Source organism: Propithecus coquereli, unplaced genomic scaffold, assembly GCF_000956105.1.
Source record: "Propithecus coquereli isolate 6110/MARCELLA unplaced genomic scaffold, Pcoq_1.0 Scaffold171, whole genome shotgun sequence".
NCBI classification, from domain to species: Eukaryota; Metazoa; Chordata; class Mammalia; order Primates; family Indriidae; genus Propithecus; species Propithecus coquereli.
The window spans coordinates 3937506-3959515 of NW_012141747.1; the positions used below are offsets into that span (position 1 = coordinate 3937506).

The 22010-nt window shown below is 42.5% G+C and overlaps 1 protein-coding gene across 1 annotated transcript in view; it reads left to right on the top strand.

The window, feature by feature from the left end:
* AFF3 (AF4/FMR2 family, member 3) overlaps positions 1-22010 on the top strand; it is a 506791-nt gene that overhangs the window by 473867 nt on the left and 10914 nt on the right. The window contains exons 14-18 of the mRNA XM_012641885.1: positions 1622-1746; positions 4542-4743; positions 8062-8183; positions 17374-17437; positions 19986-20122. Coding sequence (XP_012497339.1) covers positions 1622-1746; positions 4542-4743; positions 8062-8183; positions 17374-17437; positions 19986-20122 — 650 coding nt within the window. The remainder of the gene's footprint in view (positions 1-1621; positions 1747-4541; positions 4744-8061; positions 8184-17373; positions 17438-19985; positions 20123-22010) is intronic.

Consider the following 22010-nt stretch of genomic DNA (forward strand, 5'->3'; position numbering starts at 1 on the left):
CTGTGCCCAGCCTTTTCCTGCTTTTTGAATAAGGGGCCCAGCATTTTCATTTTTCACTGGACCCAGAAAATTATATAGTCAGCACTGGCCTCCTGGGTGACCCTAATCTGGTGACCTTACCTTCTCTGAACTTCAGTTTCTCTGTAAAATGGTGACATCTGTGCAGGGGTGTTGTCAGCTTCACGCAATATATTCAAACATTACAACTTAGTAACACATGTTGGCCCATTTCTTCCCTACCCCTCTTTCCTCCTGTTTTCCTCTAGACACCCTGCCTTCCTGATTATTTTTTGGTGTTCAATTTTTGTTGAATGAAGGACTCAATCACTCAGTCATCTGGGGATGAGTGTAGACGTTACCTCTGTGATTGATGGATGAATGGATAGGCTGATGGAAAAAAATATATATATATGAAATATGCAGAGATAGACATTGATAAACATATAGATAGACTGGGAATATGTATAGCTATCTAGGCATACAGAGATATCTATAAAGAGATGTGCAGAAAGACATATATATAAATCCCATGATATGCTGTATTTAAATAGTTGTATTCTTTATGGCTCTTTTTATTTTAATTTACCAAACTTAACTTATGCTAAGCCTGATACCTGGCTCTGCTCATAAAACTAATGAATCATCATTAAACACAGACACAAGAGAAGCAAAAGAACATTTTTATAATACTCTTTACTTGGTATCCTGGACGTTAAGACCCTAGTACTGGGTGCTGAAGGTGGGACCCCATAGACCTCGCTATGAAAGGTGCCAAGTCTCACCCTGCTAGGGCCCTGAAGCCAAGGACTTGGAGCTTTGGTTTGGTCCCTCCACAGGGGCACTCTTACAGTGTAAGCATCTGGGACCCCTGGTGGCAGACACTGTGTGACAAAATCCCAGCTAGAAAGTTCAGATTCTTTATGTCTTTGGTGCTGGCAGTTGTCTCCTGGAAAACACTGCAGACAGCCCTGCAGATACCATGCTGGGTTCCTGCTATCTCACGGAAAATAGTACTTTCTGAGTGCATTTGTGTTGCACCCTAATACACGTCTAAAGTTAAACACAGTAGTGGCAACAAGAATCCAAAGTACTGTTTTATAAAAATGTGCTTTAAGGGTTGTAAGATGCCATGGGATAGTAATTGAAAACTAGGATTAAGGCACCAAAAGGTAACAACCTCTACTTGCAATTCACAAAAGGCAAGAATTGTAAAGCAGAAAGGTCCAAGCTTGCCACTGCCCTTACCGCATTAATCCTGGAAAATACACACTTGCTACACCTTACTCTGATTCCAAGAAATGCCAAGATGAGAGACTCAAGCGACAATGGGAATTCAAAACAGGGCTGCTTTGAAGGGCTAATTCCTAGGCCTGTTGATGGCAGAGTAGTTTTTGTAATTCAGATATTCCCTCCCAAATTTTGATCATGGCATCGTGCCTTTCCTCTCAATAGCTGTCATTAGTAAAAGTGATGATTTCATCCTTGTTCGTTGAGGAGCTGACTGGGAACCTAGGCCAGGAGCACAGCTGCTCAAGACACTCTTCAGGGAAGTCGGTGCCCGGGAACTCACGATGACCCCTTGAAATCCAGAGCTGATTGACTCTTGCTTATTCCTGTGCAGTGTGACAACGAAGACGACTACAGGGAGATCAAGAAGGCCCAGGGAGAAAAAGAGAGCTCTTCGCGCCTGGCCACCTCCACCAATAATTCTTTGTCTGCAAACCACTGTAACATGAGCATCAACAGGTATGCGCGTTCCCTCCAAGGTGGAGGTGAGCTGGAGGGATCTCTGGATCTGAAAGTCACGTGCCATATTGTGGGAGTGTCAGATTTTTGAGGACTGCTTTGGTCTGGGTCTGCAGACTTTGTCCCCTCAGTTTAACCTAAGCTTATAATTATGGCTGGACACGTGCCTCGAGCCACAGCTCCAGATAGCTGTACAAGGTACTTCTCTGTAACCATAGACCAGTTACTAGTTACACACAGTTCTGCACTCACTGAGACACACCCTTCCCCCTAAAAAACTTAATAACTGAATTTTCAAATCAGCATTTTAATGGTAGTCACAAACTAAACTCATAAGAACACTACGCTTATTACACAGATGAAGAATTATATACTTCGAACTGAATCTCCATGTGATGCACCTAAAGCTCTTGGATAGAGACTAAAATTGTGGCATCAGACAGGGTCTGTGCCTCCAAGGTTAAATAGCCACCCAGTCACTCCTCTGAAGGGGTTCCAAATGGACCCACCTCACACTGAATTCCTTCTGTGATAAATAGCTCTCCAGCAAGGCAAGGTCCCAGGTATTTATTATAAGCAAGTAGCTTATCATCAGTCATAGCAGCTCTTTCCATTTTGAAATACCACAGCACAGAAACCACTTTTCCTCTCTAAGACACTCTTCACTCTCCTGGACTGTATACGTAGAATTTTTAAGGGGAGATGAATGTTTCAGTGCAACACATAAAAATGTAAACTGAAAGGTTAGGAAAAGATGTAGAGCAGTGCTAAAACTCGGCGAGGAAATTGGAGAGCGAGGGCACACACACGCAGGCCCACTTCGGCATCAGGGTCACCTTGGGAATGAAAGGCAAGGGCTCTTGAAGGTCTGAGCAGGAGGGAGAGCTGCACGCGGAGACTGGCCAGCTGCACAGTCCATACAGAGTGGACAGCAGCCCAAAATATTGGGAAAATATGGTCCCAAAATAATGTAAGCAATATCTCAAGATGTCTACAACAACTGCAATGAGATGAAAATACCTGTGATTTCTACTGGTGACACAATCACAAATGTTGCTAATACTACTCCTGCTAAACCGTGACTCTGGTTTCATGCCTTCACTCATAATTGGATGAAATGTTCTATTTCAGTTAGAAATAGAACAGGTTAGTGAAAATGAAGATGTAACTTTTTTCCGTCCAAGTTCGTGGACCCCAGGTTAAAAACTCTTGCTCCAGGGATTTAGCCTGGCAGAGCCTCCCAACCCTGATAGTTTTATTTATGTTAAGTAATGACACAACACATATGAAAATGCTTAGAGTTCTTTCTGGGAAAGGTGGTCTGGGTACCCTCTGGAACTGCAATTACTACTATCAAGTTTTACTAGTGCAATAAAACAATCTCAGAGATAGGGTCATTGCCAATCCCAAAGAGGCGCTCCAGAGAAAGTTTCTTTTGTCGACTTGAATATATAAACTTGCAGTGATGAAAAAGGAGCCATGATCATATGTCCATGATCATATTTAATGTCATAACTTAGTTTTCTATGCCTAGTAGAAAACATGAAGTATGTAAAATAATACTTAGAAGACTGTCTTTTTTCACTCACATTTCAAGAAACAATTATATTCAGGCCCTTCACATCATCTTGCATATCATTGTCTTCACCTTCACTAGATGAGCCACTTTTGATTTTCCCAAAGTAGTTTTTTTATAACGCATCTTCTCACTTCTTTCTGAGTTGTTAGACACACAGTGCTTTTGGAACCAGAGATCTATCACCAGAAATTCTATCCCCGCATGTATTCATTTGCATATATTATAAATCTCAGTTTCTTGCTTGTTCTAAAGGCCTCTGTTTGTAATTTCTCTACTGTGACCACCGACTAAGGAAATTGCTTTTTGAAGTGACTTTAATGGCTTGTTTGCAGTGATAACCAACACGTGCAATTAAGAGACCTCAACCCCAGGAATAATGACTAAATCTTTGTTAAATGCCTTTACCAGTCTTTTAACTGACTCTATCAGGTGACCTCTGTAAGCATCTTAAATTAGCAATGATTGAGTTTATTTCAGGCTAATGTGTCTTCCCCAATAATACTTTAAAAAAAAAAAATAAAGTAATGGAGAGAGCCCTAGCAATAAAATATACATTGCAAAGACTCAACTATAAGTAAATCCCTCTCCTCTGATGGTTGGTTTTGGAGGAAGTTATATTCAAACATAGGCAATTAGGAGCTAAGAATCAGAAATTGTGACTTCTAGTGGCAGTTTTTGTATTCTGTATTTATTCTGATCAGTGCCTGGTTAACTCAGAAACTCAACAATTAAAGTTGGCTTCATGTATTGCAGGTTATTCTGTGATTCTATTATTTCCTACGTAATAATTAGTACAAGCTCAGATGGTAGCAAACATCTTTTTAGAAATAATTGTTGTCTTTTTATCATTGTTGATTGACTTTTTCCATTACTTGCTACTTACGCTTGTTAGGAAAACAATAAGTTGCTCGTTGGGTGTTTTGAGATCCTTGGATGAAAATCTCAAAAAATGAAAGTGTAATTATTCATAGTCATTTACTTTGGTGCTAACTCCAGAATTACTATTCATCCTGATAGAATGAGTAAAGAAACAATGAGTGAGATTTGCTTATTGTTTGTTATGGTCCTAATACCATAGAGTTTGCTGGTATGATAATTCCCAATGAACTCGTTGCTACCAGCAGGTCTTAGATGGGAGGTGTGGGTCATATATAAAACATTTACTTTTCCCTGTAATGACTCTGTGGCATTCCATTACTGTAATTTCCTTTTTCAGTGTGGCAATACCAATAAATAAAAATGAAAAAATGCTCCGGTCGCCCGTCTCACCCCTCTCCGATGCCTCTAAACACAAATACTCCAGCGATGAACTAACTTCTTCCAGCCGACCTAATGGCAACAGCTTGTTCACTTCCACTTCTTCTAACAAAAAGCATAAGGCCGACAACCAGCTGCAGTCTCATGCCGGAGACCTCACGGTTTGTTGATGCTCTTCCTTTCCCCATTAAAATCAAAATGAAATGGAGCACCCCCACCCTCTGTCTGTAGCCTAGCACAGTCTAAACACATGAGTGAGGCCCCTTGAGAATCCCCAAATGCCACTTCTAGGGAGACCCGGCAGGGGAGAGCACCTCTTCACCCCGCAACAGAGAGCTGAGGAATAAGAAACCCAGGGCTTGGCAGCATTTTATTTCCCATTCTGAAAAGAAAAGACCTCAAAGTAATACCGTCCCAGGACAAAGTAAATTAGGAGTTTTGAACCACCAACCTTTTCATAGGGAAAAATTCCTTATCCCAGGGCAGAGTTAAATCTGGGATTGAAACCTCACACCAAAAACTGCCAGGCCCCCACTCCACCCTTGTCGACCAGTATAGCAGCCACAGCGGGGGACCCCCGCCAGCCACCACCACTTTTCCAGCCATATGCTGAGGGACAATTCCGGCACTCCCCTGGGACAAGAACAGAGGACTTGGGTTCACAGTCCAGCCTCACATGTTGGTTGCAGTGTGAGCTTGGGCCACTTACTTAATCTCTCTGAGCCTGTTTCTTTTTCTTTTCTTTTCTTTTTTTTTTTTTTTTTTGAGACAGAGTCTCACTCTGTTGCCCTGGCTAGAGTGAGTGCCGTGGCGTTAGCCCAGCTCACAGCAACCTCAAACTCCTGGGCTCAAGCAATTCTTCTGCCTCAGCCTCCCGAGTAGCTGGGATTACAGGCATGCACCACCATGCCTGGCTAGTTTTTTCTATATATATTTTTAGTTGTCCGATTAATTTCCTTCTATTTTTAGTAGAGACGGGGTCTCGCTCTTGCTCAGGCTGGTCTTGAACTCCTGAGCTCAAAGAATCCGCCCGCCTCGGCCTCCCAGAGTGCTAGGATTACAGGCGTGAGCCACCGCGCCCGGCCTTGAGCCTGTTTCTTTATCTGCTAAACAGTGGTGATAAGATATGAAAGAGACAGCATCATCTAAAGACCCCAGCACCTATGGACACCTGTGTAACTAACACTACATGTTAGCTCATCTTCACTGCCATGCTCGTCTCTAACTGCTGGTAACCTGGACCACTCATCCTCTCAGGGGCATTAATTAATTCCAAACTCTCCCTGTTAGTTCTCCCAGGTCACTATGCCCATCAAAACCATCTGGGCTTTGTGAGGCAGGGAGAGAGGTGGGACTTGAGAACAGCACTCTACAAAGAAAGATGCAAGGGTGGGGGTAGCATTTAACACTTTATCCCATGAATTAAAGATATAAAAATGTTGGCAGGAGGTCCTGCAAGAGCCTAATAAGTCTTATCGCATCCTCGGGAACTTAACTATCTTCATGGACCCTCATTTGGGAGCAATTATCTTTAATTCTAGGCTGAACGAATCTGAGGAGACCATATTACAAAAATATAGAGTAACAAGCTACCAATTCTTTTAAAAAAACGAAATTTTTCTTTGCCTCTAGATCCTTATATCACAAGCAACGATGATGTGCAGAGAATTATAAACCGATTTCAGATTTCATTTAGTCATTCTTTCACCAAACAGGTGCTATTCAGCAAGTCCTTAGTACGTGCCAGGCACTGTGCTATGCACCAGAGGTGCAGTAATGGTCCCTCTGTGCCCACGTGAAGCTTACAGCCCAGCTGGGGCGGGACCTTAGACAGGGGATCGCACACATCCATAATTAACTGCCAACAGTCTGAGTGCCAAGAGGAAACTCAAGGAGAACTAGGAGCTCTCATAACAGAGGCTTGGTCTAGTATGGGGAGTGGCAAACTTTCTGTGAAACAGGGTTTCTCAACACTCCTGAAATGTTGGGCTGAGTAATTCTTCGTCGTGGGGACTGTCCTGTACGATGTAGGATGTTTCGCATCATCCCTGGCCTCCACCCACTAGGTGCTAGTAGCAGTCCACTCCCAGTCGTGACCAAAAATGTCTCCATACATTGTCAAATTGCCCCCAGTCGAGAACTGCTGCTGTGAAGGGTCAGATAATAAATAGCTAAAGGCTTTGTGGGCTACACAATCTCTGATCTCTGTCACAAAGCTCAACGCTGCCATTGTATCAGGAAAGCAGCCATTGACAATAGCTAAACAGATAGGCATGACTAGTTTCCAGTAAAACTTTATTTACAAACAGGGCCAAGTTTGACCCACAGGCCATAGGTTGCTGGCCCCCTGATGTGAGATCTCTAAAAGGCAAGTAGCAGTGTGGTAAGAGGTAAAGAGCATTACAGGCAGATAAAAACAGCATATGCAAAGTTCCTGAGGACAAACTGGAAACTGGCCCTGAGTCCGAGGCGCAGAGACTGCAGGGGAGAGTGGCTGAGAGAAAGCGAGAGCCAGACATGCAGGCTGTGGGGGCCACTCCGCGGGTATCGCGCCTTTTATCAAGAGCAAGCGGACACTGTTGAAGGATTTTAAGAACGGTTTTAAAAATTTATCATCCGATTTTCCTACAAATATATAGCTGTAGAATCTAACCCCTAAAATGTGACACGTAAAATCAGTCTGTATTTATAGAAACATTTGTATATACTCAATTTTAATTACTTCAGAGAAATCAACTTTCATTTCCTAACCAAAAACAGTTGTTTTATGATCCATGTGTTTAACGCACAATAGGTGCTATGTAAATATTTGTATCCCTGGTTGATGTGATTTTTACATTTTCCATAGATGAATGTGTTCCTTTTTTTAAATAATTCCTAGTGATTCCCTTTGACTCTTTCTATTTTTCTCAGATGGCTAATAAGAACCAGTCCACCTGTGACCTGAATGACTTCTCTTTTGCGAGGGACAGTTACAGGGAAGTGGTTCTGGAAGCTTGGTTCCTGGACCACAGCGTCAGGGTCATCTGGGAACTTGATGGAAATGCAGAATCTCGGGCCCCACCCCAGACCTCTGGAGTCGGGAGCGCTCAGGGTGCGGTCCAGCAATCTGTGTCTTAACAGTCCCCCTGCAGGATTCCGATGCACACTCAGCTTGGCCAACCACTGGTCGAGCGGACTGGGAAAGTGGGGCCTGAACCCTGGGCGCCCACCACAGCAGCTCTTGGAGCTTGGTCAAGTCACTTAACCTCACCAAACCTCAGATTCCAGATCTGTGAGGGTAGCCATAATAAGACTTCCTTTTGATCCCTCAGCTCAAGCCCTAGAATGCATATATCTCTTTATTAAAACAAAATCACCACCAATTCTAATACAGAACACAAAGATATTGTGTAGAACAAAAGGTATTCTATGTAATGGGTTCCTCGTTCAGCTAGGTGGCTAATTTCTCAAAGTCTCGTGTGTTGTTTGTTGTTTAGAAAGCAGCTCACAATTCCGAAAACGTTCCCCTCCACAAGTCGCGGCCACAGACAGAGCCGTGGTCTCCAGGCTCCAACGGCCACAGGGACTGCAAGAGGCAGAAACTTGTCTTTGATGACATGTAAGTTCAAAACCTTTTCTAATATGGTGAGGGGCGGAAAGGTCGCCTAATTGACACTGTGGCTATTCTCTCTCACGGCAGTTGGTCATTTAAATGTCCCTCTCAAAGGGAATCGAGGCCTTAACTTTGAACACACCCCTGAGTCCCGGTGGGGTTTACGGACAGATAGAATAACCAGTGCTTACTAGAGCTGGCACTCAGGGTGTCAGAAAGCAAAGGCAAATAGTGTTAATGAGTCTTACGTTTCTAAACACCTGTATTGTGGGCTGTTGGCAGTTTTATGCTGCCAGAAAGAGAAGCATTTTTGTTTTTTATAAATTGTATTAGGCAAAGAATAAGAGTGATTTACTCCTGAAAGCTTTTTTCCTCCAAAATACTTTATCTTTATAATAGCATAAATGATTCTTACATAGGAAAAAAATACCCTGTCATCCTTCGCCCAATTCCAGCACTGAAACTCCAGTATAACTTCCATTCCCAGCATCAGTTTGAAATAGAGGAGAAACAAGAGAAGAAGCTGAATAAAAATAACATCCTGAATGCTCCGGAGAGGCTGAAAATGACAAATGAGAAATGATAAAATGATGCTGAAAATTATTTAGGCTCTTAGGGAAAAAAAATATGTGTCAAGGACAAGTCTAGAAGGCATAAGATAGGGTTTGAAGAGTTCAGCTTGAATCCTGTCTTCAACTTTAGCTATCCAACAAGCAGGGAATGATGTCTGTATGAGGCAGGAAACATTCAGTCCCGGGTGGAGCCGCTGCAAAAGTAGGAGCTCCTGCCCTCTCACGGCTAACGGTGCAACTGAGGAGACAGACTGCAAACCGCGGACCCTGCCGAGAGTCACAAAATGAAATGGTTCCAAATGTCTCCCCCAAAATTATAACAGTGACAGATGCCGTAGCTCCCCCAGGGGGGGGCTCTCCTAAGATCCAGTTAGAGGACATCTCCTCAGGGACAGCGTCTGGAGAACGGAAAGTGCTGTACGGGAACAATTGCTATCCAGACTCATCCTCCTCCGTCCACTTCTCCATCCCTGACCTCCACCCAGAGTGTAGACATGGTCCATTTATTCGCCTCCGTAGACGTCCCTGGGAAACGAGAGTACTAAGTTGTAGTCTTCGCATATTACTTGGACTTCAATAGCTAATTAGGACACAGAATTTGGGGGTTGAAAGCTAAATCCGCATCTTTTGTTTGTTTTGTTTAATGAACACAATCCAAGATCACTGGATTTAGGGAAGTTTAAGGGTGGCCCATGAGGACGTGTCTCCTCTCCCCGTGGCTGCAGCTGCACCCGACCCTACCCTCACTCTGAGCCTGGCCTCTTCCCACCCTCCCCCCACCTCCACTTCCCCTCACTTTCTCCACTGCCTTTGCTGAGCAGCCAGGGAGGTGGTAATTAATCCCCGGGGGATGAGGGGGCATGTAATGGGAGTGCAATCAGTTGGCCAACTACGTTGATAATTAGGGTTCGGTGGTATAAATTGTTCATGTGAACTTTAATCATTTATAAAAACAGGAGATTAGAATGATATATAAGGAAAACATGAAAATTTGCATTTAGAAGTCCTAACCTAACAACATGATCAAACAGGAGTATTAGACTGAGGTGCTCAAAACACCAAACACTTGCAGTAGATGGTTTTAAGAGCATTTCATATATAGGTAGATAGATACAGATACAGATATATAACAAACATACATGGAAAATTTAAATGCAAGGAATTTTCCAGTGTATTGGACCAGAAAGCTAAGTCAAGAATGGCAACAACCAAATGATTGTACTTTGATCTGCAGATCCTTGGACTATTTACAAGAGGAAATGTTTCTCAATCTGCTAGGGCTGAAGCTAATATAATTTTGTCACTATCTATATGAACGAAGAGGCTGTTATCATTTGTTCCTCCCATTAGCAATATGGATAATTTTTCTGGCTGACAGCTACAATAAAACTGTTTCTCCTTTTATGGATAGAGATATAATAGGATAAAAAAGCACTCTTGCATTCCATCATATGGAGAGATGTATGTTGCATTCCGATTGCCATGTGTCCCAACTGATTTAAAATCCATAACAGTAAAATAAACACGCAACTCAAATAGCTGCTCAGCCATTGAACTAAGAAAGTTGTGGAAAGATTCCTCAAACTTGAAAAGTAAAAATGGCGTTGTCTCTTATAGTAAAAATAAGCAACCCTCAAGAGATCAGTGGGCTAGGATGTCACCTGAAATTGTGTAAAATGTCCCCAGGTTCAAGTGATATGTACTGAGCACTTAAGTAAGTGCCAAGTATAGGGACAAGTGCTAAGATATAATGATTAATTAATTCTCAGTTCTTCAGGGGAGAGGGAAGCACAAAGGTGGCCTCCCCAGGAAGGTTTTCTGGGACCACTAAGCCTCATTTTTCTCCTCCTTCTTCTCCTCCTCCTTTTCCTCCTCCTCCTTTTCCTCCTCCTCCTCTTCCTCCTCTATTCCATGCCAGCTTCTTCACCAGCAACCTCGTTGACAGAGGAGGATCTCAGCTCCTGTCACTTTCCTTGTCACTCACCTTCACTAAGGGTGTCAACAAGCAGTGAAATGACCAAAGAGAGGCCACCGGTGGAATAAAAGAGAGGACTAGATAATTGGCACCAAAGTAATTGACAGTTGATGGAAATCCAGTTATACTGATCCAAAAAGTAACAGATGCCACACTGTCATTTAATTTTTAAAGCTGCATCGTGTAGCTTTTTTAAAAAAGTAAACTCATCTTTTTGTATTATAAATACTAGCTAATGGTTGAATAAACATGCAATTCAGACAACAGCTGAATCCAGTGGGTTCTCAATAACAAGTGGTGAATGAACCCAGCTGAATTATAAATAACATTCCCAAGGGGAGTGTCTGCATTTTTCCTTTCTTTTTCTCTGAATATAAGGAATCTACATGCACGTAAATGTAAATTCATGGGCTTCCAAGCCCCTTTTCCTATGTTACTTACCAATTAAACAGGCACCAGTTTGTGCCTTTGGGATATAGACACAACTGAACAGAATAACACTTATTTTAAAAATGTGATCCAGGTCAGCGTGTTCTTCATAAGTTGCAAGCTCAGACTGGTGACAGTGTGACTTCACCTCCTCCCCTGACATTTAGCAAATGCACGACATTCACTGCTTGACAGCCGCAGTATTAAAGTGACACTGGTGTGGTTACCAAACTTTCATTTAAAAAAAAACCTGTAAGAATTTATGTCAATGAATGACAACACTTAATTCAACTTGAAGCCTAGAAACTGATCTTATTAGTGCAAAGCCATGAACTTGAAATTACTTGGTGTCATAATTAGTGACAAGGGAATTCTTGGCCAGGGAAAATTGAGAGAGAGCAACTGTGTCGTGGAGGCCTCGGTGCTCAAGTCCCAAACGGAGTGTAGTGGTGCAATGCTTGGCTGCAGAATGAAGCTCCTTGTTGCCGCCAGCCGTATTGCTGTGTTGGGACGCCAGCAAACCCCGGTGCCAGAGCTGCCGGCTGCTCCCTGGAGGACGTGCTGTCTCTTGCCCATATTTCACACGACAGAGTCAGTCACGATCAGCCAAGGCACCAAACGTCCCATCTGTCCCCGTGGCGCCGATAACAGGGGCCCAGCTACCTAAACCTCCCAACACTGAGGAAAGACTCCCTCGGCCATGGAGTCGCTGAAGGCCGTGGCACATGAAATGTGGCTGGGAGGAAGGAAGCGGGACTTGACATTTGTAATGTAATTACGCACAGCAGTCTCATAGCTAAAAGGATTTTAATTTCATAGAGGAGGGGAAGATTCCCGTAGGTAAAGGGTTGGGTATCGGGCAGCATGATTTAGTCAGAGGACACCAGGAGCACCCTCCTGGGGGACTGCAGTGGGCACTGTTCTTCCGAGGGAACCCCCTTCCTAGTCACTTCAAAGCTGGCCCCCACCTTTGCATTTTCCTGATAAACCATTAGAAAGCTTTTCTTGTTTGCCATATGGAATTTTTCCCATTATGAAATCCCTGTCTCAAGGCCAGGTCCTTGTTTTGTTCTGACCAAAACAAAAAGAGAGAGAGAAAGAGAAAGGAGTAGGCTTTTGGAGGGGCGGTCAAGGACATTCAGATCTCCCAGATTGAAATCTGTGATCATTTTTAGGGTTTTGTAAAATTATTTCATTTTAAATGTCACACCCAGAGAAGAACAACCATCACATTGGTCATTTTCCATTTCACCAGAAAGTTGCTTTTGACTGAATGACAAAAACCTGCCTTGCTTAGCCGGCGTGTCCGGAAAGCATACACAGCTTTCCTCGCGTGGCCAAGGGAGAAGCGATCGTGTGCAGGAGAGTATGGCCAGCAACAAACACAATGAACGACGGCTCGTGCTTCTGGAAAGCCAGGCTCCAGGGACTCTGGTCCCAGCCAGCATCAAGGTTGTACATATAAAAGCTGTGTTTGAGTCTAAATGCAATCTACCTGCTTCCATGGGGAAGTACCCACAAAGCCAGCACTAGCTTCCCAGAGTCCCTGACTCTGAAGTGCCCCCATCGGTAGTGATCACTTACTCTGCATAATAAAAATAATTACTTAATTTCTTAAGCTTTTTCCTTTTGGAGAAAGTAGCTCAAAGCTTGGGACACAGTAACACCTCTGGGGTTTATGAAATGACAAGCTGACATACCGGATAGCAGATGATGAATTCATTTGGTATGCAGTTGCCTATTTGTCTGATTTGGATTTCAACTTCCCTAAGAAAATCATCCAATTTCTGCTGCGCTGAGGAACCTGTTTGTTCAAACACATTGAGCTCTCATCCCTGCCAGTTTTCACAAAACAGGCTGGCTCTGCTGAGGGGCGGCATTTCACAGAGGTAGGAATTACAGAAAGAAGTCTGCCAGCCTCTCTGTGGGAGACCATTCAACTCTGTCTCAGCCACAAAGGAGAACAAAAAGCAAGGTTCCTTTAATATTCCTGTGCCAGAAGAAATACTGGGGTCGCTCAAGCCCTGTTACTGCTCAGAACCAAGGCCATGTGTTTGTAGGTGGGGGTGGTGGGAGGATGAGGAGAAGAAAAGAAAACATTCTATTTGGATCAAGTACTCAGATTGCTTTTGTTGCAGAGAGCTCTTACAACGAAGATGCATGCGGCTAAGCTCTGGTTTTTAGATCACTCAAGCCCCATTTCTAAAGAGCCCAAGATATACCGTTTAATGTTTAATTGACCTTTTATTAGGTTTGCTCTTGTATCATCATAAAATACCATCACTGTGAGAAACAATGTGAAGGATTTTATTACATAAATGAAAAACAAAAACTCTAGGTTTTCCATGTAAAAAAGAAAATAGAAGATCAGAAGAAAAACCTATTCGAACATTGAGATAATTAGATTTTCCTTTTAGTACCTTTGCTATGTCATATTCTGTAACCACCACAGTGGTGACAGCAATTTTACTTTTCCTACTGACTTGCACATTGCTGTCAGAAGGGATGTCTTTGTGATAGCATGCATTCACGACAATGCTGGACGCTCCAGGTGACGTCCCGTTGGTCCCGTTGGCTTTATAATGATCTGATCTGGAAGCCTGGCACTGGAAATCACCTGAAAGGAGCAAATGGGCCAATCCTCAGGCAATCTTCAGTGACTCATTATAGCGAGCCCTCCATTATATGCAAAGATGAGAATTCTAACAAATGTGTTCGTAAATGGCCTCCAGATGGTACCTTTTCTATGAGCATCTCGGATTACTATTGTAGCTGCTGTGATATGGTCAGAAAATTAGGTGTGTTACTTATCCACATGCACTATGGTGAGAGTTTGTGACTCAGTCTCTGTATCAGGTTGAAAAAAACATGTTCGTATGCTGCCGATAAAACAGTGTTGATTAAGGAACCTGTATGAGGAATTATGAGCCACTGCCATCCATAAGGGTCACCCAGAAACCTGGTGAAAACTAAGATGCCACAGCTTATTACCAAAGGAATCTTTTAATGAAAATGAGATGCATTTGAAATGATGATCTGTTAGTGACAAGGTCTACAAAACAGGGCAAGAAAACAAGGACCAAACTTATATACCAGAGTGTGGAGCAGATAATGATGTGGAGAATTTCTGGTTGCCATGGAGACACTCTCTGGCTCATTGACTGCGATGCTGTACCCCATCAGAAGGCACCACTCTTTTCTAAGCTCAAAATGAATTCAGTACCATTCAAGAGGGACTTGTTTACCTTTACCATGTGCCTAAAACTACTGAGAGGGGAAGATCACAGAGGTCTACAGCATAGTCCCTGCTGAAACCGTACCAGCCACCAAGTTGCACACGTGCAGTAAGTGTAGCCCAGTACAGCTCCGAAGGTAACTAAATACCCAGAAATGTTGTGTAAACAGGAAGTTCTGTGTGAGATCAGGAAGGACAGAGATGAGCATGGATCGAATCTACCTGGAAGGTGTTATAGTGGTAGAATTTGAGGGGTGGTACCATTGGGCTCATCGTGGGCCCTCAGTGAATGAGTACTCTGTGAATGAGCAGAGGGGAGAATATTCCAGCTGGGGCAAAAGATGAGCAGAGCATCTAAGACAGGTGTGGCATGTTACCAGGACATCGCGGAAACCACCACTGACTTTGGTTGAGGGCCTTGGTGAATAAGTGATATGGTTAAGAGGGTTAGGCAAGACTATTGGGGACCTGAACTGAGATTTGGTCACTTAGGCTCTGGAGATTGATTTTAGGTCTGTGAGCAGGACAACAACGTGGTGAAAGACATGTCTTACAAACATTGGTCAAAGGGTGGTGCTCAGGATGGATTGGAGGGAGTCAGACTAGAGACCAAGGAACCAGAGAGGTGAGGAGAGCCCGGGCTTGGGTGGTAGCACATGGTCATTGAGAAGAATGAGGAATGTTTACAAAAAAGTATTCATAGCATTTGGTGACAAGGGAGACATGGATGGAGACACCTGAATTCTCCTCCAGAATAAATAGGCTCGGGGGCCTATCTGAAGCCCAGGCTTGTCAGATCCGAGCTTGGGCTTGAGGTCGAGTCTGGTCTTCCGTGTTAGAGTATGAAGCAAAAGAATGAACAAAAAATAATGCAGAGGATTTTAAGGCAGTGAAACTGCTCTGTGTAACATTATAATGGTGGATACGTGTCATTATTGATTTGTCCAAACCCACAGAACGTCCAGCATCAAGAGTGAGCCCTAACGTAAACTGTGGACTTGGGGTGGTAATGATGTATCCGTGTAGGTTCTTTGATGGGAACAGATGTACCACTCTGGTTCGGGATATTGACAGTGATGGAGACTGGGATGGCGGGGGAGGGAAAATGGGAACTCTCTGTACTTTCTGTTCAATATTGCCATGAACCTAAAACTGCTCTACAAAAGAAAGTTTATTAAAATAATGTAAATTGCCAGAGTTGGAATCAAAGACCAAATAGATGGTATGTCGACAAAGAAGGAAAACAACCTTTAAAGGCAACTAAAAAGCTGTTCAAATGGAGGAGGTTTGGGCATGTAGGATATGAACTAGAGAAAGCAGAGCTGGTCCCAGCAACTGCAGAGTGGGTTTAAAAAGAAAGAAAAGAAAGAAGGAAGGGAGAGAGGGAGGGAGGGAGGAAGGAAGGAGAGAAAAAGAGGAGGGAAGAAAGGAAGGAGAGAGGGAGGGAGGGAAAGAAAAGGAAGGGGAAAAAAAGAAGGAAAGGAGAGGAGAGGAAAAAGAGAAGGAAAAGAAGAAAGAAAAAAGAAAAAGCAAGGAGAGCCGGGAGGAGCAGGGGCCCTCCCGTGAAGGAGATCTCAGGCCTTGCCCCCCAGTGGTAGAGCCACCCAGATGAATGGAAGGTTCTGGGCCTGAGATGGGGGAAGACGAGTGAAGGGCAGAAGAGCCAGAGGCTGGGATTTCACTCTGCACACTAAGGAAATCCCAGAGCTGTTTTCCTCGTTTCTTTGTTGGAGAAAATTAAATAGTCCAGAAGGTCATGGCAGTATTAACAATATTTTATAGAGAAATAAGAGACAGAAAACCAGGTCCTTTTCTAACAGCAGTGATTTTTTTACCTGAAACTAATTACTTGCTGTGAGTCTGGTTTGTTTGTTTGTATGACTGATTGATTACATCACAATGTCATTGTCACGGTATGCATTTTTGCTAAGCGTTTTGACCTCTTTGGAGAAATGAATGCTCTGACTACCTAATATTAGAGTAAGGCAAAAGGTTCATTAGAATCTGAAATAAGGCAGTTCAAAATAAGCACGTCACAATAGGTTAAACAGTGCATGATTAATATCACTGCTTACATCGTAGCTCCCATTCAGGGAGTCCTGGCATATATTTGATATTCATGAATACGTCAAGTTTATTGATTACATAAAGTTTGTGTTGATGGTACCTAAAGGATGTAGAATTAAAAAAAATCTATTAGACTAAGCACTTAAAGGTACTATCTGAGAAGTAGCTTAGTGTAACTTGGGGTCATTATGCACACTCAGATCGGTCTCTGGATGAATTACCTTCCTCTCCGGCAGTCAGCAGTGGCCAGGGTTATTGCTTTAATAATGCACATGTCTGCTCTTAATGTTTACCAGCTAGCTAATCAAAACTCCAGAGAATACATGCCATGTTTGCATTGTTACAAGGTAGACATCATTTCACAGTTAACTTCATTACAACTGGAATGTAATCATACATTACCTTTTTTCATTTTTCACTGTGAGGCTTTAAAATAATTTAGCATATATATACACAACACTAGGTACTACTTAAGCATATAAATGACACTTATTTTCATAAGGATACATAAATATACTCACCCATACATATCCATACAATTATTATGAGGTATATTTACAATCTTTACATTAAAAGGGATTGCTTTATGTAAATATTGTATAAAATGAAATTTTTTGCCTTTTTTTCTTAACCATACAGTAAAAAATATTCACAAATTAGGCACCAGGGGACTATGTTAAAGCCACCATAAATGAAGATATCAGCATATATTGAGTGTGTTTAGAATTGCCAACTTAAGAGAAAAATAATAGTGGTATTTTACATATAGTCAGTTATTTGACAAGGTGAAAAAATACTTAATTTCACATTAAACAGAGTTTTTAAATTGGGCTATAAGTTTGAGTGAAAGAAAAGAATATTTTCAAAAGATCATGCACTTAAGCAATAATGACATTTAGTATCATTCTCTCCTTGTAGGCCTCGCAGTGCAGATTATTTTATGCAAGAAGCTAAACGAATGAAGCATAAAGCAGATGCAATGGTAAGACCCTTTTCTTTCCAAATATATTCTTCCAAATTATGTTTGTACTGCAGCTTCATCATGGGGCAATATAGCTAGGGTAATTATAAAATCTATTACAGGGATGGCTGGGTCTGTTAAATGGAGAAATGTTTATATAATCAAGTGTTCATAACCCAATAAATTATGACTTCAACCAATAATGTCTGACTGGGAGAAAGGCCTGGATAAACGAATATTTCAATTTAGTCCTGAGGTTTGAATGGTAACTAGAGCCAGTGGAGTCAGTGGGTGGTAGTAGTTTTTTTCCTCTAAAAAGAAATCTAGATTTCCATTTTTCTCTCTTGTTAGCCTCACCAACCCTTGGCTTGGTCCCAGGATCAAATCCCTTTCCAAAAACACTTGTGTTCTTCATGTGTATCTGCCAAAATGAATGCTTCTTCTGAAACTGTACAACACAGAGACTATTATCTGCACATAAGACTCTAAAGTCACCATGATCTGATGTTTTCAAAGAATAACTTTTCTTACTTGGATAATCTCCCGTTGTGGAAAGCTTGAAGCTCTCAGGCAAGAGATAGAAAACTTCTGGGTTTTTTTCTCCAAGAGATCATGTGGTCATTCCATCTTAAGGTCTCATCTAAAGGGACTCCTTCCTACCTAGTAATTCCAGTTCTCTTCCCCTCCAGTGTTCTCAACTGAGATGAGTCAGGTGCTGGAAATGGATAAGGCATTTTAAATGACTTTCAGAATATTAAAGATATTTAAACCGTAACAGTGCCCCTCTTCCAGTGCTACTGATGGTGTTCATTAGACATTTATTTGTATGAAGACCACTGCCTGGGAACACTGGGGCGGGGGGAAGAACCCCTGAGTATCAGAAAACAGAGAAGAGTAGTGGAAGGTACAATTCTTGTCCACACAGTCCCACATCTGATGGGGAATTCTGTTCTCCTGAAGAAGCTGATGCACGGCCACTATTGGAGAAGAGCATCAAATTTTTAAACAGAATGAGATTTTCTGCCTGAATCCATCCCCTAAGATCTATGGCCTTATTCATTCGTTGTCATCTTGCCCAACCCTACCTTTCCTGTTGACCATTTCCCAAGAGAGAGATCCTCAGCTCCAGCCAGGCCGGACCCCCACTAGCCTCTAAGCACACCTCAGAGCTTCTGCACCTGCGGAGCTTCGCATTCACACCCTCAGCATCCTCCCCAAAGCTGGTAAAACCTGGGATTCCTTCCCGGTATCATTTTCAGGTCCCCTCCCTGCAGCCGTCTCAGCCTCTGTGGCCCCACCACTTGCTCCCTTCCCACCATCTCATTTGCACCGGGATCCTTGCTTTGTGTTGTGTTGGTTAATCACAGACCGCCTTGCGCTTGGAACTATCCTGTAGGTCCACATTTTCTCTCTCCAAATGTATTAAATGTTCCTGGAAGGAGCTTTTGTTTGTCAAGTGCACATACCACAGAATTGGATGCTTTAGGAAACAAACACTTAACTGAATGAAATGACTTCCTTTATCTGAAAGTGTTGCCAAGAAATACTGCTTTATAGCCTGTTAAGTTTATAAGGAGCTTAAAAATTTGATTTGCTAATGAATTTTGTTCTACATTTCTGTTTTCTAAGATATCATTACTAATGAAGTTTTGTTTTTGTTTTTTCAGTGGCAAGGCTTAGAATAGTATTCAGAATATGTGTGTCATTCTATGTTTTGATTGATGAGTGAGTCACTTGAAAATTGGGGAGACTTTGCCATCCAAAGTTGGAATATGCAATTTTCTAGAGAGAGTAGAATTGTATGGAACCAGGAACTTGATATGTAAGTTTAGATTTCTGAGAATTTAAGAATATAAATCTGATTCGTGGTTATCCTTGCTGATGTGGGGAAAGATTAACAGAAATTCAGACAACTGTAGATAATTCCAAAAAAACCATTTTTATTATTAATTTTCAACTTTGTGTTCCATTTTGGCAAAGCTGAAATAGCACCTTGGGTTTTATCTCTTCTCTTCTCCTCTCCTCACCTTCACTCTTAAGTGAGGTCCTAACTATTAGTGAAAAAACAATTGAGAAGAGGAAGACATGGAGACGTAAATGTCACAGGTAGTGAAAAAAATAATAACCACGGCCTGGAACCAACCAAGTTGGGGGTGTACCAAAAAAAGTATGAAAACTCTTCTATGGAACCAGACCTATCAACTTTGATGGATGTTCAGTATAGCATGGAAGGACAAGGAATCAAGTTGCCAAACCATTAGGGGTTAGAAATAGGGAAACAGAAATTAGGAAATTAGAGTTGCCATGAAGTTCTGAGTAATGTGGATTGGCAGTTGTCACATGGGTTTGGTACTATTCTATATGTAAGCATTTACTCACTTACTACAAACCAGTAGCAACTTGAGAAAATAACTAGAGAAGGAAGTATCTTATTTCTTTGTTCTCCCAGCTTCATTCACAGGATTTTGGAAGTCAAAAGTTGGCTTTCTCAAATAGCATATAAACTGTGTGACAATGCCATTTAAAAAAACTCTTGTTAAGGAAGTCACTTATTAATTCTGTTGATCAGGTGGAAAAGTTTGGAAAGGCTTTGAACTACGCGGAAGCAGCTTTGTCATTCATTGAGTGTGGAAATGCAATGGAACAAGGCCCCATGGAATCCAAATCTCCTTATATGATGTATTCGGAAACAGTAGAACTCATCAGGTGAGCACAGTGTCTTGCTGGGAGGTGAGGGGAGGTGAGGAGCGTGTGTAAGCACCATGAATGCAGAGAAAAGAACGTCAGCCTCCAAAAATAAGAGCATAAGATTTCACAAGGCACCGTGGCACCCTCTGCCTCTTGTGCTGTGTGTGTGAATGAAGCCGGGCAGTGCCTGTAACCCTGGATTGCTGAGGGAGGAGGCTGAGTCTGAGACGTGCCTGCTTCCTCCAGTTAGGAAGTGGCAGATTTGGAACTCATTTCGCTTCGTAAGTATAATCTAAACCTTTAACTTCATCAGTAAAGGATTCAGGAGAATTGATGAAAGGAAAGAAGATTCAGATTCAGGGGGATCTTAGGGAAGCAGCCATCCTGTAGTGCACTGTCCAGGGGGTGCTCCCGCGGCTCTGGGCTACAGCTGGACACAGGCACCATCCCCCAGCCTGAGCTGGGACGTGTGACAAAGCGGATGTGTAGAGTCTCTGACAGGGGCAGCCCTAGGTATTCTGTGGGAGACCCTCGTGTTCCACGACGGAGACCTGAAAAGGCACATTCATTAACCTCTCTTTAATGAACAATTAAGGAAATTTCATCCATTAACCCTACTGAAAACCTTCATCATATAGTTTTCGTATAGTTTGATGTTTTTAGGCAGTTTAACTGCTTGGGATAATGTCTAATACCCATTATGTGAAATAATTCTTCCTAAAACTGATTGTAAATGGCTTTTGTGATTCTGAGACTCTATGCAGCCCTAAGCTTAGATTTTTTTTTTTTTAACCACATCCCAACATTCCACATGGAAGATTTCTAATCATCTTAGGATATAGTCTTCTTGGTCTACACTGGCTCAGAGATGCCCCTTGGTGTTTTACACCACTCTCCTTCAGTAAATAGTACCCAGGTTGGAAACTGCCATCCTGACGTCAGAGAACACATCACCTCCAAAAAGCATCTCTCAAGAATGTTTTGAAAGTCAACACCACCTAGTCATTTTTCTTATTAAAATATTTCTACTAAAGCCAATGTATTGGCGATTCCTTTATACTCTCTTCTTATATGGTGTAGTACTTTCAGCAGCGAAGAAAAGAAAACAATAGAGTGAAAAACTGTTAAAATTGGTCTAAGAGACCCTAGATCCTCTCACATTCCTTCCTCAGAACAGCCTCAGATGCCCACAGCAGGCAGGGAAGAAAGCGGGTGCAACTAGGCGGGAACAAAGCAGTAACATATAATATCCTGGAATGTGAGTGCCTTGCGCACAGGGAGTTTTTTGGTTTTTATCTGATTTGTTCATTGATGTATCCCTAGCCCCTGGAACAGTTCTTCTTGGCATATAGTATGTGCTCAATAAATATTTGAGGAATGAATGAATAAGCAAGCATAGGGCCTGCAGGGAACTGGAATATCATGGCCTGCTTAAAGTCATTCACATTTTTAAAATGAAACAAACAAGTCCAAAAACAAGAAAAGCTTGATGCCAGTCAGATGCATCTGGGGGTACTGGGGTGTCACACCCACTGTGCCCACTGGTGCAAGTAACTTTGTACGGTAGAGAACACAGTGCATCATCTAGATAGTTCAGAATGAAGAGAATCCCTTAAACTACGCAGAAAAAAAAAGGAGGTGGTGTTTTTTTAACCTAAGTTAGAAAACATCAGTAATTAATTTGGCACATAAATCTGCACATCGCCCACTAAGCCTGGTATCCCTCTCTCCCACTGAGTGACACTGGGGGGCCAGGAGCACTGGCACAGGGGATCTTGCCACCACAGGGCCTAGCCCAGGATGCACTCTGTGTCCTCACAGGCAGGAGAATTCCTTTCTCCTTCAGGGGACCTCACGGGGCCAAGGTCAGTGGAGCATTGCCACCACAGGGGCCCAGCCTGGAGAG